Source organism: Anabas testudineus, chromosome 22 (assembly GCF_900324465.2).
Source record: "Anabas testudineus chromosome 22, fAnaTes1.2, whole genome shotgun sequence".
NCBI lineage: Eukaryota > Metazoa > Chordata > Actinopteri > Anabantiformes > Anabantidae > Anabas > Anabas testudineus.
This window is the reverse complement of record NC_046630.1, coordinates 12,436,083-12,449,813: the sequence shown is the minus strand read 5'-3', so window position 1 is coordinate 12,449,813 and position 13,731 is coordinate 12,436,083. Positions and strand designations below refer to the sequence as shown.

The 13,731-nt window shown below is 39.6% G+C and overlaps 1 protein-coding gene across 4 annotated transcripts in view; it reads left to right on the top strand.

The window, feature by feature from the left end:
- The window catches only part of strbp (spermatid perinuclear RNA binding protein), a 63,988-nt gene that overhangs the window by 22,870 nt on the left and 27,387 nt on the right, over positions 1 to 13,731 (top strand). For all 4 annotated transcript variants that reach the window (XM_026339617.1, XM_026339616.1, XM_026339619.1 and 1 more), the window contains exons 2-3: positions 332 to 438; positions 13,418 to 13,597. In XM_026339617.1, the coding sequence (XP_026195402.1) occupies positions 13,595 to 13,597 (3 nt within the window). In that variant the 5' untranslated portion in view covers positions 332 to 438; positions 13,418 to 13,594. The remainder of the gene's footprint in view (positions 1 to 331; positions 439 to 13,417; positions 13,598 to 13,731) is intronic.

The following is a 13,731-nucleotide window of genomic DNA, read 5'->3' as shown; positions in this document are numbered from 1 at the left end:
CAGAGATTAAAGATACACTTTTCATTGTGCATATGGATATTTGAGTTATTATTTCAAATTTCTGTTTCATTTTCTACTTTCTCTCATAGGTTCAGTCTCATTGGCTTGTGTACAGTACATGGATATCCTTGTGTGCGAGATCATGTGTGCAAGCAACTGCATGTTACTCATGTTGCTATTTAATTAAACAAACATATCCTTATTTGTACCTTTTTTTTTTTTCTCCCACTTTGATGTCAGCTGGTCACCGTGTGACTTAAGTCAAGCTGAACACGATCCTTAAGTGCTGTCACACTGATGTTTACTGACCTTTGAACTTGTGTCTTTGCAGGTCCTGAAGCCTGCCAGCTCTGACACCGTGACTCCAGACAGACGGAGGATAGCCGATAGAAGCTAAAAAAGAAGCAGGTGGATAATCCGATAGGGGGACAGAGGGAGGTGAGTGAAATTAATTCTTCTTCTCTTTTATCAATTTATCTATACAGTGCTCTATATCTCTGAGCACTGTATCTAGCACTCTGCCTTATGCTGTATGTGAAGGACTGCTACTGGGCTTGGTGGCTCACCGTTGACATGCTGCCCAATCAGCCAGAAAACAAGAGAAGCCCTCTAGCACAGAGGTTGGTTCACACCCCTGCTGAGCTTACAACTGAGCTTGTTCTGTTTGTGTGTGTGTGCGTGTGTGTTTTCAAATTCATGTTGAAAAAGTCAGCATTATTAAATTGAAGATGTTCATGACAAGGGAATAATTTCTCGTCTGCGCTGATGGTAACTAGGTTCTACACTTCTATGATTTTCATCATCAAGCTGGGGGTCATATTTCTTGATTAATTCTCCCAAGAAAACCATCAAATCAGAAATAATTTTGTCTTTGACAGATGGGAGGGAAGCATATTCAGACGTTTGTTGTAATATATAACTTGTGCAACAACAATTCCGCCACAGGTCTGCCCTTTTCCCCAAATAGAAATCAAGAGGAGAAAGCTTGTATGCAGCATAAGATGTAAACTAACAGATGGCCCGCACTCTAATATTTTTAAAATATGATTCTGTGCATCCCAAAACTATGTATTATCTATGTATCGCAACCAAAAATGTTTCACAGTCTTGTTGTCTAGTTGCAGTATTATGGCTTCATACTAAGGGGTGCTTTTGGGTTAGTCTGTTTTGTTCTATGGTCAAAGGTTGTGGTCGTAGTGCTAACTGAGTTCACTCACTTCCTACTTATGTATGTAAAGTAGCTTTTATGAAATTCATCCAGCAGCTTTCCCACTACCATCTCAGTGGGAGTGTTTTGGGGTCTGCGTGTGTGTGTTTATGTGTAAATAATTGATTGCTGGAGAGGTTTAATTGGATCACTGGTAAGACTGAACCATGCACGAAAGGCTGCTGTGCTGCGCTGCTCTGCTTCACAGTGTACCCAACACAACGATACCACGTCTGCTGCTGCTGCACAAGGGGTCCTTTATGTTGTGTAGGGTGGGTGTTAATTTTGTCAATTTAGTTTGTATTAGTGCTGCTGAAAGCTTTAGTCAGCAAATTACAGAAAATCCATACAAACATTAATCAGCAACACCTTTGATAATCAGTCAGTCAAAGTAATTTACCAAGTAAAAATACCACATTTAGCTCTTTCCTACTTCAGAAATGTGAGGATTGGCTGCTTGTCTCTGTTGACGTGATTGAAAATTGAATGTCTTTTATCACAGATAAAACAAGCAATTAAAGCAATTATCTCTGGTACATTGTGATGAGCATTGTTCCCAGGTTTCTAACATGGTGTAGACTAAATGGTGAATTGATTACACCAATCAACACAGAAACTGATATCGACGAGTAGTTGCATTGAATGGTTTTTAAGTTCAGAAGTTACTTCACATACAGTAAGTGTTCTCCAGCAAGAAACATTTTCACTTTCACATAGACCCAAATTCTTTCACATTGACAGAAACTGACACACTTGTGTGCACACTAACACAACGCTACAGTACCGATCAGTTCCTTGTTTCTCTGTCTTTATTCACCCTTTTCTTATTTTCTTTCTTTATTTATTTCTTTATTATTGTTTTTCTCCACATGTTTCTTAATCATACATACTTTTCATCAAATATGTTTATTTATTCCAATTTTATTTTTGTGTTTTCTTTGTGTGTGTCAATCCTTCTCTTTTTCTTGCCCCTTAGCCGCAGTGTCCTTGAGAAAGCAGTGACTTTGCTGGAGAACACAGCAGAGCACATCTCTCTCTCTCACACTCACTCATCCTCACGGAACACATGCGTGTGCACACACACATACACACACATTGGACACACACACAGTACATCTGTAGCAACACTGCCTAGCAAAATCAGCCCCTACAAGTCTGTTTCCTTTAGTCTTCATAAATAATTCATGACCAGTAACATTGGCTGTACTTTATGCAAATATTGACAAACCTATTGCAGAGAAAAATTGAGACGTTGTTTCCGGCGTTAAGCACAATTTTTAGCAACTTACTGTTTTCAGAAATGTATAGTAAATAATCAGCAAACTGCTGATGCAAGCAGTGCATCTCAAAGTTAGAGCAACAGCAGTTTTCCCAACTCAGCAAACAAATGAAAGGCAAAGGGAAGGGATTCAATAAATTATTGTCTGTATTAGTGTTTGATGACTTGACCTGCAGACCCTACAGTGACATGCTGTGTAACAAATAAGGTGACATGCTCCCCGTTATAAAAGATAATCAGTTTTATAGATTGTTTTATAGACAGTTAAATTAATTCACAAGTTCAATTACTCTTCCTCAAGATTTGTTACCAAACTCGGACAAATTGCCGTCAGGTGATACTGTGCTTAGCCTGCCAGCACTGGAAACGTGACCCCCTTGTGCCCTCGTCCTTATTAAAGGTGCCCTTCACTAATCTTGGATCGTGACAGCCCATTGTCACAGTTTCCGTAGCTTTTGAAATATAGATGGAGTCTGATTGTGCTGTTGTAAGACGAGATGTGATAGTCTCTTAATGCTGTTTGCTCTCCTCGGTGTCAGTTTTCCATTAGAATTCACAGAGAGCATATTGGGTCGCTGCTTTTTCCTGCCGTATTACGTGTTTTCTGTTTGAGATCAAGTATCTTGTTGTAGATGCTGCTGCAGTGCTACATATAGATGGCAGATGTGTTTTTGTAATGTATCCTGAATACTCAGATGACAATCAGTTAAAAATTATAGAGCACACTCACTTTCTTATACATTGTACAATATTTATATTAATATATTATTTGTTTGAATATTTTTCTATTTTATCTGCTATCATCAATATCTATAACTATATCAACACACTTTATGACAGTATCACCATGTTGTCGCTCTCGCTCTTCCTTATGTTTGTCTCTGAAAATGCTTTCGTAGCTATGGCGACCAGTCCCAAGGGGAAAAGTTGAGGCTGAATCTCTTTCATACTCTATTTTCCCTCCTTTGTCTCTTGCAATCTAATGTGTCCCCCACACTTGCACTGGTGCACAAGAATCCTAAAGCAATGATTCCACTTCTGAGTGAGAACAATACTTCATTTAATACTGATGCAAATTGCAAAGAGGTGTGGTTGGATCCTTACTCACACCATAAGGGCTGATGACATTAGGAGACAGAATCATTTCAGAAGAAAAACATCTTCACACTCAGCTGGAGATATATGTCGGATCTCAGAGACCATGTGTTTTACAGTCTGCTGCATTGTTTTAGAAAGCTATCCTCAAGAAGTGATGCCTCAAAACACTATATTTACATGAAAGTGAGAAAGCCCTCTAGGGGTCATAGTAATTATGACAAGAGCAGCTGTAATGAATTACCTTAACCTAGTCTTTATAACATTTCATACCTTAGCCCTCCAGTGCACACAAATCATATTGCACTTTCTAACATACTGTGAACCTTTTCTTTCTTCTTTCTTCTCTTCATTTTTGCCTTACACCACCTTGTTTCTAACCACACTTCTGTTTTCTATCCCACCCATTAAATCCCACCCTTCCTCCCCTTTCTCCTGTCCTGTTCCTGCCTTTCTCTCTCTCAGTTTCTTCATATTTTGCCCTGAGCCTGAGAGACAGACAGGAAGGAAGTGTGTAATGAAACGGCCATATCGAGCACACTGCTCAAATTGACCTGGAATGAATGGAGTCACTGATCAGCCTGCTAAAGCAGCACAGATGAAGAAGTCGGGGGGTTGGAAGAGAAAAAGGAGCCAACTAATGGAGCACACAGTTTGTGAATGCTAATATCAGACATAGTTTATACAGAAATTCCTTTTCTTTCTTTCCTCATCTACAGAAGAAAAACTTTTCTGCAGTATTTTCCCTGAAATCAATAGTGGCAAAGTCCATGAGTTCAATCATTTCATCTGAAGAAGCGGAGCAATCTGCATTCAAAGGATTTTCTGTGTTGTTTGAACAGAGGCAGACAGGCGAGGCAACAGCTAAAGAGAGTAGAAATTAGAATAAGCCCTGACAAGCAGGAAGAGACAGAATGACAGAACTCTCAAGTCTCTGAAGTTGTTCTGTTTATAATGCCCAAAACGTAAGTTTAAATAAATAATTTTCTTCGAAATACTTTCGCTGTTCCGATGCGATGTGTTGTTTGTAATGCGTTACGCTAATCTGAAAATCTGGCACTACCCACTACACCGCTACTTCTATTAATGAAAATGGACAGAGAGAGAGGAATACATCACTGTAGTTCGAAGCGGCACTATGTGTGTCTGCTTGCTAGTCTGCATTTGTGTATTGTAGAACAGAAGCCCATTAGGGAATTAGTACACATCTGGACAACCCTGGGTGCCCTCATGCTGTCACAACTCGCAGTACAGTACGTACAGTGTACATTTCATAATTGGGAGGATTTGAACAACATTTTATAGACAAAAACTTCTGACCTCAAAAGAGATCTGGCTTCATCTTTCTATGACCTATTTATGGGGCTTTGACCTCACCTCAGCTTAGTTTGTCCAGGCTGCCCACTGATATACAGTACCTGGGCCAAGCTTGAAGTCCTCTGAACTTCTTTAAATACGAACTGTAATGTGTAAAACTTTGCTTCTCTTTTTTCGATTAGCTCCTACAACTGCAAGTGATGTAAGGAGCATTGTAATTGATTTAGTCTTGATAATTGTGTGTGTTGTATGGTGGTTATTCAGCATCCTCTTTATTGATTTGTTAATGATTTCAGCAACATGCTACATTCTTTTGTTACTTTCATTTGAAAACTGGTATTTGTTTTTGAATAAGTGTTTATAACCAGTTATATTTACACACACTCAAATGGGTGTGGGGTGTGACAGCTTTGTGTGTTGGCAAACATAAGCTTAGCAGTGAAGAGCCTTTTGACAAGGATTAAGCTACTAAGTGTCAATGGAACAGACAAGTAGGCCAGACCACTAGGATATCACTTGCACTGCAACAGTCAGTGTCGAGTGTGTCTGTGTGTATGTGAAGTATGTAAAATAGATACAGTTCAAGGAAGTCTGCAGCAGTTTATTTGTGGAAAACCGGTGGAGAAAAAGCAGCAGGACACACATATCCACACTGTATGCACATTCACAAGTCTCCTCACAGACTATGGACTGTGCAGAGCCCTGGCAGGACCATCTGTTCCTGCTGAAATCAGCACAGCAGGAGCCTACCGGTGCATGCGCGCACACACAAACACACACAGTTGCAGCATGCTTCACTTCTGGCATAGTGATAGTCTATTTATTCCCCACACTGACGCAGGTCAGTATGTAACTCTGTGTGTTTATATGTGTGTATGGCGGTTTGCTTTTTAAAGTAAGGTAACCCATAGAGCTGACAGGCATACCAAATAGATAGATAAATAATAAATCAATAATACTGTAATTGATAGATAGGCAGATAGACGGATACATGTGCAGTTAAGTAGATTCTCACAAATATATGCATCTTTTCTTGTTATTCTGTGACCCTAAGTCTTTCTAGTCTGACCCACTATCAGCAGGAATTGCGCAGACGTGCAACTTTCTCCATTTTCATAATCGACCTAGGGGAGATACACTTCACTCCCCTGTCAATGTTATCTATTTCCCTCCAACAAGCAAAATCAGCGTTTTCTCTGCTTTCTGCCGTCTCATCAATCTGTGCTGTGACCTCCCCTGGCCTGAACCTGGACCCAGTCAAGACGCTACTGCTGTGTAGCATTTCAAAACATATGCAGTGTCTTTCCTGCATTCAATGGTGGAGTAGACAAAAGTGAATATTATATCTAAAGGGAGCTCATTAATGGTCACATAAATCAATGACTGGGTAAAGCACAACTTGGCCTAACCTTAACCTCCTCATAATACAGAATAAATATAAATTCTAATCCATAAACTAAGGTAGGGTTATTTATCTTCTGTTTTCTAAGCATGTCTCTACTTATTGCACCTGCACCTGTCGACTTTATACATACATGAATGTGTGTGTGCTGTACAGTGATTATACACAGTACAGTGTTATTGGTCCTTACTGTGCTGTGGGCATTACTGAGCCATTTCTTAAATAAAGGCTCTCAGAAGGAACAAAGACATAATGAAATGTTACAATGTAATGTGAACCTGCCGTGCTTAGTCAACACAAGGTTGTCTTATGCATTTAGAAAAATAGCTAAATCTAATTTGGTAACTTATCAGAAACAACACGGCATTTATAGCAGAAAATTTCATTATTTTGTTAGATTTTTTTTTTTTCATTTCTTTTTTTTTTTGTAATTCTGGAAAAAAAACGTGTTGGCATATCTTCTCCATAGAAAGTACAGTATAATCAAACACAAAGACATAGGAATGTCAAACAAAATGATATTACTCAGGCTGTGAAACTGAGCAAGGAGTTAATAAAACTGCAGGAAAACAATGAGCGAAGTAAGAGGGCTAAGATAAATTGGAACAGACCAGGTGCATAAGTTGAGATCAGTGGGGAAATCAGTGTAGTAGTCAGTAGAAGTAATAGCTTTTGTGTGAGAGTCACTGTGTGTTCACTGTTATACTGAGCAGAGTCCTGTATAGGTGATCAGTAAACAATTAAACAAAATAAGACAGCATAAACACCATATATAGTTTTGTATAATGTTATATATAACAACAATGTATACATATATGTTAATATGTGTCTCAAAGTAAAACAGTAGAATCAGAGTAACAGATTTTCCTATCTAGGCATATCAAAAATGAAAGTTTATTGTACAAGTAAAGTATCAAAATTTCAAGAAAAGGACCAAAAAGAGAGAAACACAACTTTACTAATAGTATCAGAACCACAGCTGTCACCAAAACAATAAGGTCCTATCAAAAGTGTAATTAGTTCTTATTCCAGAGTCCTTTTAGTTTTCTGTCTATCTATTCTATTGGGGTTCAAACTGCTTTCACCTCAGATCTCTGGTGTACAATGGTTCTTGATTAAATGGTTGGAATGAAAACCAGCAGGACTCCCTGCTCTATGAAGAGTCATGGTTTTAAATGAATTCATACTGTAATTCCTGACAGTGTTTTAATGTTGCATTTGGCACACCTCTGTACATAATATACACTTAGTTTGGGTTTGTCAGGACCACACCTTTCCGCTGTTACCCATACAGGGTACATACCTGACGCCATTGTCTGTAACTATGCGAACAGACTACATTTCATATTTAAGTATTGTTGAATTTTGTTGCTTCCCTTATCTTAGTGTTAAAGGAGTCTAGTCTCCTACGTTCTCTTCCTTGTGATCTGCTGCGTTGTTTGTTAATTACTATTGCTTGTTGCTTCATAACCCAAATATTGGTTTGCCAAGTGTAATCAACGGGAGGTTGCAGTAGTTCTGTTCTCCACCCTTCTCTTCTACAAGCAATCATTTCAGGGATGTTTATGCACTCTGGCATGACTGATTATACTTGATCTAGTTCCTCATTCACAAAAAGGATAGGTGTCATTACAGTTTTTAGACATTTTGTACTTCTCCTACATCTTTCCAAACAGGGATTGGTTGGTTTTCATCAACTAAAATGATATGTGGGTACGGGGACACATGATCTTTGCATTTGTGGTCAGGAGGATCCGATTTTAGCACATGCGGTAAGTGTCCTGTCGCTGCTACTGGCTAGACATTCCTCCTACATTTTGAGCACCAGCTAATTATTTCTGCAAATCAGCAGCAGGCAGTCAGCTTCTAGGGTGAGTTACAGCAAGCACAGCCTGTAACACTGTGAGGAAGGAATTTATCTGTGCATGTCTCCTAAATCTCTTGGTGTAAAACAGACTCTTGACCTGCCTTCACATCTTCTACGACTCTTTATAAATCGTCTCCACATAGGGCTTAGATCAGCAGGGTCCGAAAGTCCATCCTTTGCCTTTCTTATCAAAGGGTTTCCCTTAGAAAAGTCTGTAGTGTCTTTTCTTTTCATGTCATCTTATCTGCAAAGAAAATGCTTCCTTAATTCTAGGAAGGCATGTGAATGTAAGACCTGTTTCCAGTCTTTTCTGGAAAGAGATGTAGGTTCTTATCTGGGAAGGAAATCATTGTTTGTTTGTAAAAAAGGAAACAAGACTAAAACCCTTTAACTGTCTCAGCCAGCTTGCAGTCTGTGAAAGTCTACTGTGCTGGATGAAGAACCATTAAAGACAGTCGAGAATCTTTATTTCCATTAAAATTCAGTCATGCTTTTTTGCATTTCTGGAAGAACAGAGGCTACAGTCTTTAATTATTTCTGCCTCCACTGCTGTCAAAAATTACAACTTCTCAGTCTCTCCACCTCTTTCTCTTCCTGCAACCATATGTTTGGAACCACTTGTCTCTTTCCTTCTCTGTCCTGCTGTCTCCCCCAGTAGAAAGCAGACAGGCATCTCAGTCAGTTAGCACCTATTTACACAATGCACACTCCTCCACAACAGAGGTGGTTAGAGAGAGGGCTATGGGAGCGTGATTCTGCATCCATTCTGTTTATTGTCCGCCACCTGGTCCTAAGAGTTTCATTACTCCTGTGTGCTGGTGTCTGTGTGTGCATGTTTGTCCAACTCATTACCACACACTTTTGCAGATGTTTTCCCAGATGCAAATATTATGGCACCAATAACCCAAAAGCCAAGCACACAGTCTTAATATAACACACAGGTTACTCTGACACTCCAGTTTATAATGAATGTTTAAACATGATGGGTCAGAAATATTATTGGTAAAAATACCTCAACTAAGAATAGCAATGTGGGAGAAAAATCAACATGCATGCTCTAAAATAACTAAAACAAATAACACATGAAATTTACACCCATATTTATACCTTCTTGTTTCTTTATAAAGTTACTTGCACCTGTGTATATATAAATATGGCTGTTGCCCTGTACTATACAGAGATGTGAAAACATACCTTTATTTATATATTTTAAAGTATTTGAACCTTTTGGAATATCATGGTTTTCTGCATTAATTTGTCATAAAATGGCATAAACGCAAGTCAAGCGTATCAACATACATAATGTGTGTCCGCACAAGAACAATACGCTTATGTGAGCCATGCCTCACCAAAAAAAAGTGTCAGAAGATATACGATCAAGAATTGTTGATTTACGTGAAGCTAGAAAGCGTTACAAAGTGATCTCCAGGACTTTAGAAGACTTTTTGAATGTGGCTATAAAGGTACATTTCTTCAGGTCCAGCTATTCTGGCATGTAACTAGTCATTAATCAGAGGTCCTTTGACTGCTGAAATAATGACGGTCTTCAGTTTTGGTATCCTGCTGGCAATTGGGCTGCTGAATGAATAGTTCACTTGCAAAAGTGCTTCAGTTACTAACATTTTATGGAGCTGGAAAGCAGAATGATCGAAAAGTCTGATAATCTGATTACAATATTAAGCAGAAAATCAAAATTCTCTAAGGGGACACATTGTGGAAAATAAGCCCGTCCAGCACTAATTAGCACACTCTCTGGCTTTTGTCGATCCTCTGTGTCCCGTCACTCTGTGTCTTCCACCGCTCATCTTATTTAATGGTTATCAGATGAGAAAGGTGTAAATTGCTGCTCAGAGCCATCTCAGCAAATTCCCCAGCTCTGCTATCTTTCCTCCATCTTTCAATCAGCCCCCATCCCTCATTTCTTATCCTCTGCCTGATTCCTTTCATCTCTGTAGGGAAAACAGGATGTAATCACCAACTCTTCGCATAGGAAGGAGACAGCACAGGTGTCTGTGCGTGTTTTCTCGTATGCATCTTCTAGTTAAAATTTATTTAATAACTATGGAACCAAATTGAGGTAAGGGTGTTGTCTCCGTGTGTGCCATGTGCACACATGCTAATGTCCGTGAGCCACCACAAGCGTTAATGAGGCAGGGCTTTTGCCAGTTTTCCCCTGTTTCTCCTCTCCTTCTCTGGAGGAAAACACACAATCACACATTAATGACCTACCAGGATGGTGTGAATGAGAAAGAACATGAAAAATGGAGATTGGATACTGGTGGGAGGGTTACAAAAAGAGTTGGAGCGTGGATGCAAAGAGAAATTGGTCAGTATGAGTCAAAGCCACAGGAGGATTCCTGTACATTGGGCATTTAAACTCTGTACAGGCAACATGCAGCCCTGCATGTGAAAACACGGCCTCCTTCATCATCCCTTTTCCCAGAGGGAGACATAGTACACTGTAGTACACACATCACATACACATGTCCTAGATCAGGGCTTCATTTGAACTTCAAGATTCAAATTCAAACATTATTTTATTTTGTTAAATCTTGCAACTACTGTATTTTTCATTGCTGCACTCTTGATTATAATTAAAGAAAAATGAGAAGTGTCTTGAGAGAGAAGCAAAGACTTAGAATTGGTGTTGTTGTTTATTATTGAATTGCTCTGATAATGAGAATCGAATGGGGGTTGCCACATTGTTATTATGCTTCTTGGCAGGGTGTGTGTGTCTGTGTGTGTGCATTATAATCATGTGCATACAACCCTAAGTGACCAAGCCATGTTGGAAGAGAGATTACCCCCCTTCCAGCAAAGAGTGTTGGCTGTAAGGAAGCTGGCAAAATACAAGCACATACACACATACACTGTCTCTGGCAGGTGTGTTGAGGACGTAATTGTCAGCGTGACAGGTCAGCGGCCAGTGGCTTACAGAGCTAGCACTAGAGAGAAAATGAGGAGCAGCCTGTGGTGGAGTCTGTTTGCCCGAGGGGCCAACTCAATATCTGTCGTTGTTGTGTATCTGATTTCCCTCCGTCCCTTTGCCCCTCTTGGTATTCTGGTTTTAAAGTTTAATTCATTACCTCTTATGCCCGCTCCTTGTCCTACTTGCTTCTGTTGATGCTCATTTCCAGTTCTTTCCATTTGTCTTTGTCTTTTGTCTAACTATTCACTGCATCGCTCTCCTCTCCCTCTCTGGATCCCACTGAGCTTTCACGGAGAGGCTGCAGCATCACCATGATTTAATCCCTCAGCAGGTCTACTTCAGGAGAGACCAGCGGTTGTGTGTGTGTGTCTTCTGTGTCCCCTGACACCATCCAGATAGAACCTTGGATGTACAGTGCGTAGTGTCAGGGTGATGAGACACTCTGTACATTAGGGACGTTGTTATTTATCAGACCAAGTATGAAGAAAAGAAAACTGCCTGTGATAGTTCTGCAAGGACTAGCAGAGAGCTGAAGACTGTTCTCTTCAGTGGCCTTTAATAGATGCAAATGTACCTTCAAAAGGGTTGTGCTTTGTGCAGTATCTGTTCATCTAATTTCTCAGAGATTATGGATTTTGCAGATCTACCCAATGCCCAGTAATTAGGCCTGACACTTAGTGTTAATTTTGGGAGCAATTAAATTTTAGATCTTTGTATTTTATAAGAAATTCTACTCAGTAAAAACATCACTAGCTTGCTTAAGTCACCAGTTAATTATTCAACAAACGTAGTAGTGTGTTTTCAAGAGGTATGAGTCTATTAATGTAACTATAGAAAACCTGTTCTAGTTGTTCTTGTTTAGTCACGGCTCATTGTTTTGTGTATTGTCATGATTTCATCTTCATCATGAAACAAGCTTGTGAGTGTATTTTTGTCACCATTTTCATTGATGAAATTAACACTGTTTAATGTTTCCCTCGAATGATCTAATGCTTCACCATTGAATCTGGCAGATTTTTGAAGAATGAGCTTGTGTGAACACACACAGACATGCACAATTCTGTAAATGTCATTGCCCTAGTTTGAGTGTGACCAGATGTGTCTGTATACTGTCAGTGGTAATACTGTTGACATTTCAAGTTGTGAATAGGAACGTTGTGTAACTGTTCACCTCAGCTTGCTCTGCACTGATAAAACTGGCCTGTGTTTTCATAGCAACACCACATGTTTAGTTTACTCTATAGGACCCTTAGATTAGCTAAAGGTAGAGGTCACAAGTAACTTTAACTCTTTTACTAAATACTGGTCCAATTATAGTACGCAACAAAGATTGTAAAGATTTATTGGCAAACTGTTGTACAGTATTTGCTTTGTTTTTTGTCCCGAGTTTCTATAGAGCTTCTGCATATATATTTTTTTACTTTTATTTTGCTGTCACCTCTGTTTTTTGTTCACCAAGAGGAATATAAGGTTAGAAACATTACTGTCACACGCTGTATTGAAAGGAGCATGCTGCAGCACAACTCTCACCAGGGGGCTTTATGATTTCAAGTTAGGGTTAGGGTTTTGTCAGTCCCTTTTCTCTTCAGTCTTGTTCCTGTCCTCAACTTTAATGGCATGGTATGGTATGCTATGGTCAATCAGAATTTTAAAACAAATCCCATGGTAGTTTTATTACACAAATAAATCACAGTTTTTTCTATAAAGTGTGTGTATTTTATTATTATAAGTATTCCCCGAATGTTTATGTTTTAGGCTACATTAAGAGTGTCAACTAGTTTGCATGTCATGTTTGCACACAGTGTGTCTGTGCGTGAATGGAGGAGGGTGTGTTAGGCTTAGGTGTGTAACCCAATGGATGAAAACAAGTATGTGTTTGTATTACATCCCCCTCTCTCAGACCCCTGCCAGCTCATGAAAATTGAATGAAGGCTTTTATGCACACTAGTGTGTTTGTTGTGTTTGTGTGTGTGTGTGTCTCTCCACATGTCTATCTTTACATGGGTTGATCAGGCATTCTGTAAGATCTTTCAAGGACAGGAACTGCACCCCTGCTAAGAAAACTGTGTGTCTAGCTTTGTGTGTGTGTGTGTGTGTGTGTGTGTGTGAGAGAGAGAGAGAGAGAGAGAGAGAGACAGGGAGAGTGTTGTTACTTGGGTGGAATTGAATTAGACTGATGCAGGTTGAGCGGGATGGGGGTTGCTGCTGGTTAGCTGATGATAATGCTGCTGCTTTCTTTTTGTTTCTGATGTATTTTGTTACATTATTCAGTTAGTTATTTACAAAATATATTCTCCTTCTTTCTCTCATGTCCCTCTTAGAAGTACAACTTCTTGTAGAGTGGTTGCCACAGTGACAGAAGAGCACATGAGGAAGGGAAACAGTGTGACAGCAACATCCTGACCGAGAACCTTACTTCTGCACCGCACCACACGTCCAGCAACTCCAGCAAGTGGGCGTCAGAAGGAAGGAAACGTGTGACCGCTCCCCCTGCAGGCATGGTAATACACTCTACAGTGTGTAAATGCTTTTGTGTGTATACTTGTGCGTGGCTGTGCACATGGATGCTGGTGGATTAATCACTAAAGAGCAAGGAAACCGTCTCCAGACTGTGGCATGCAAGAGCTTAATCTGA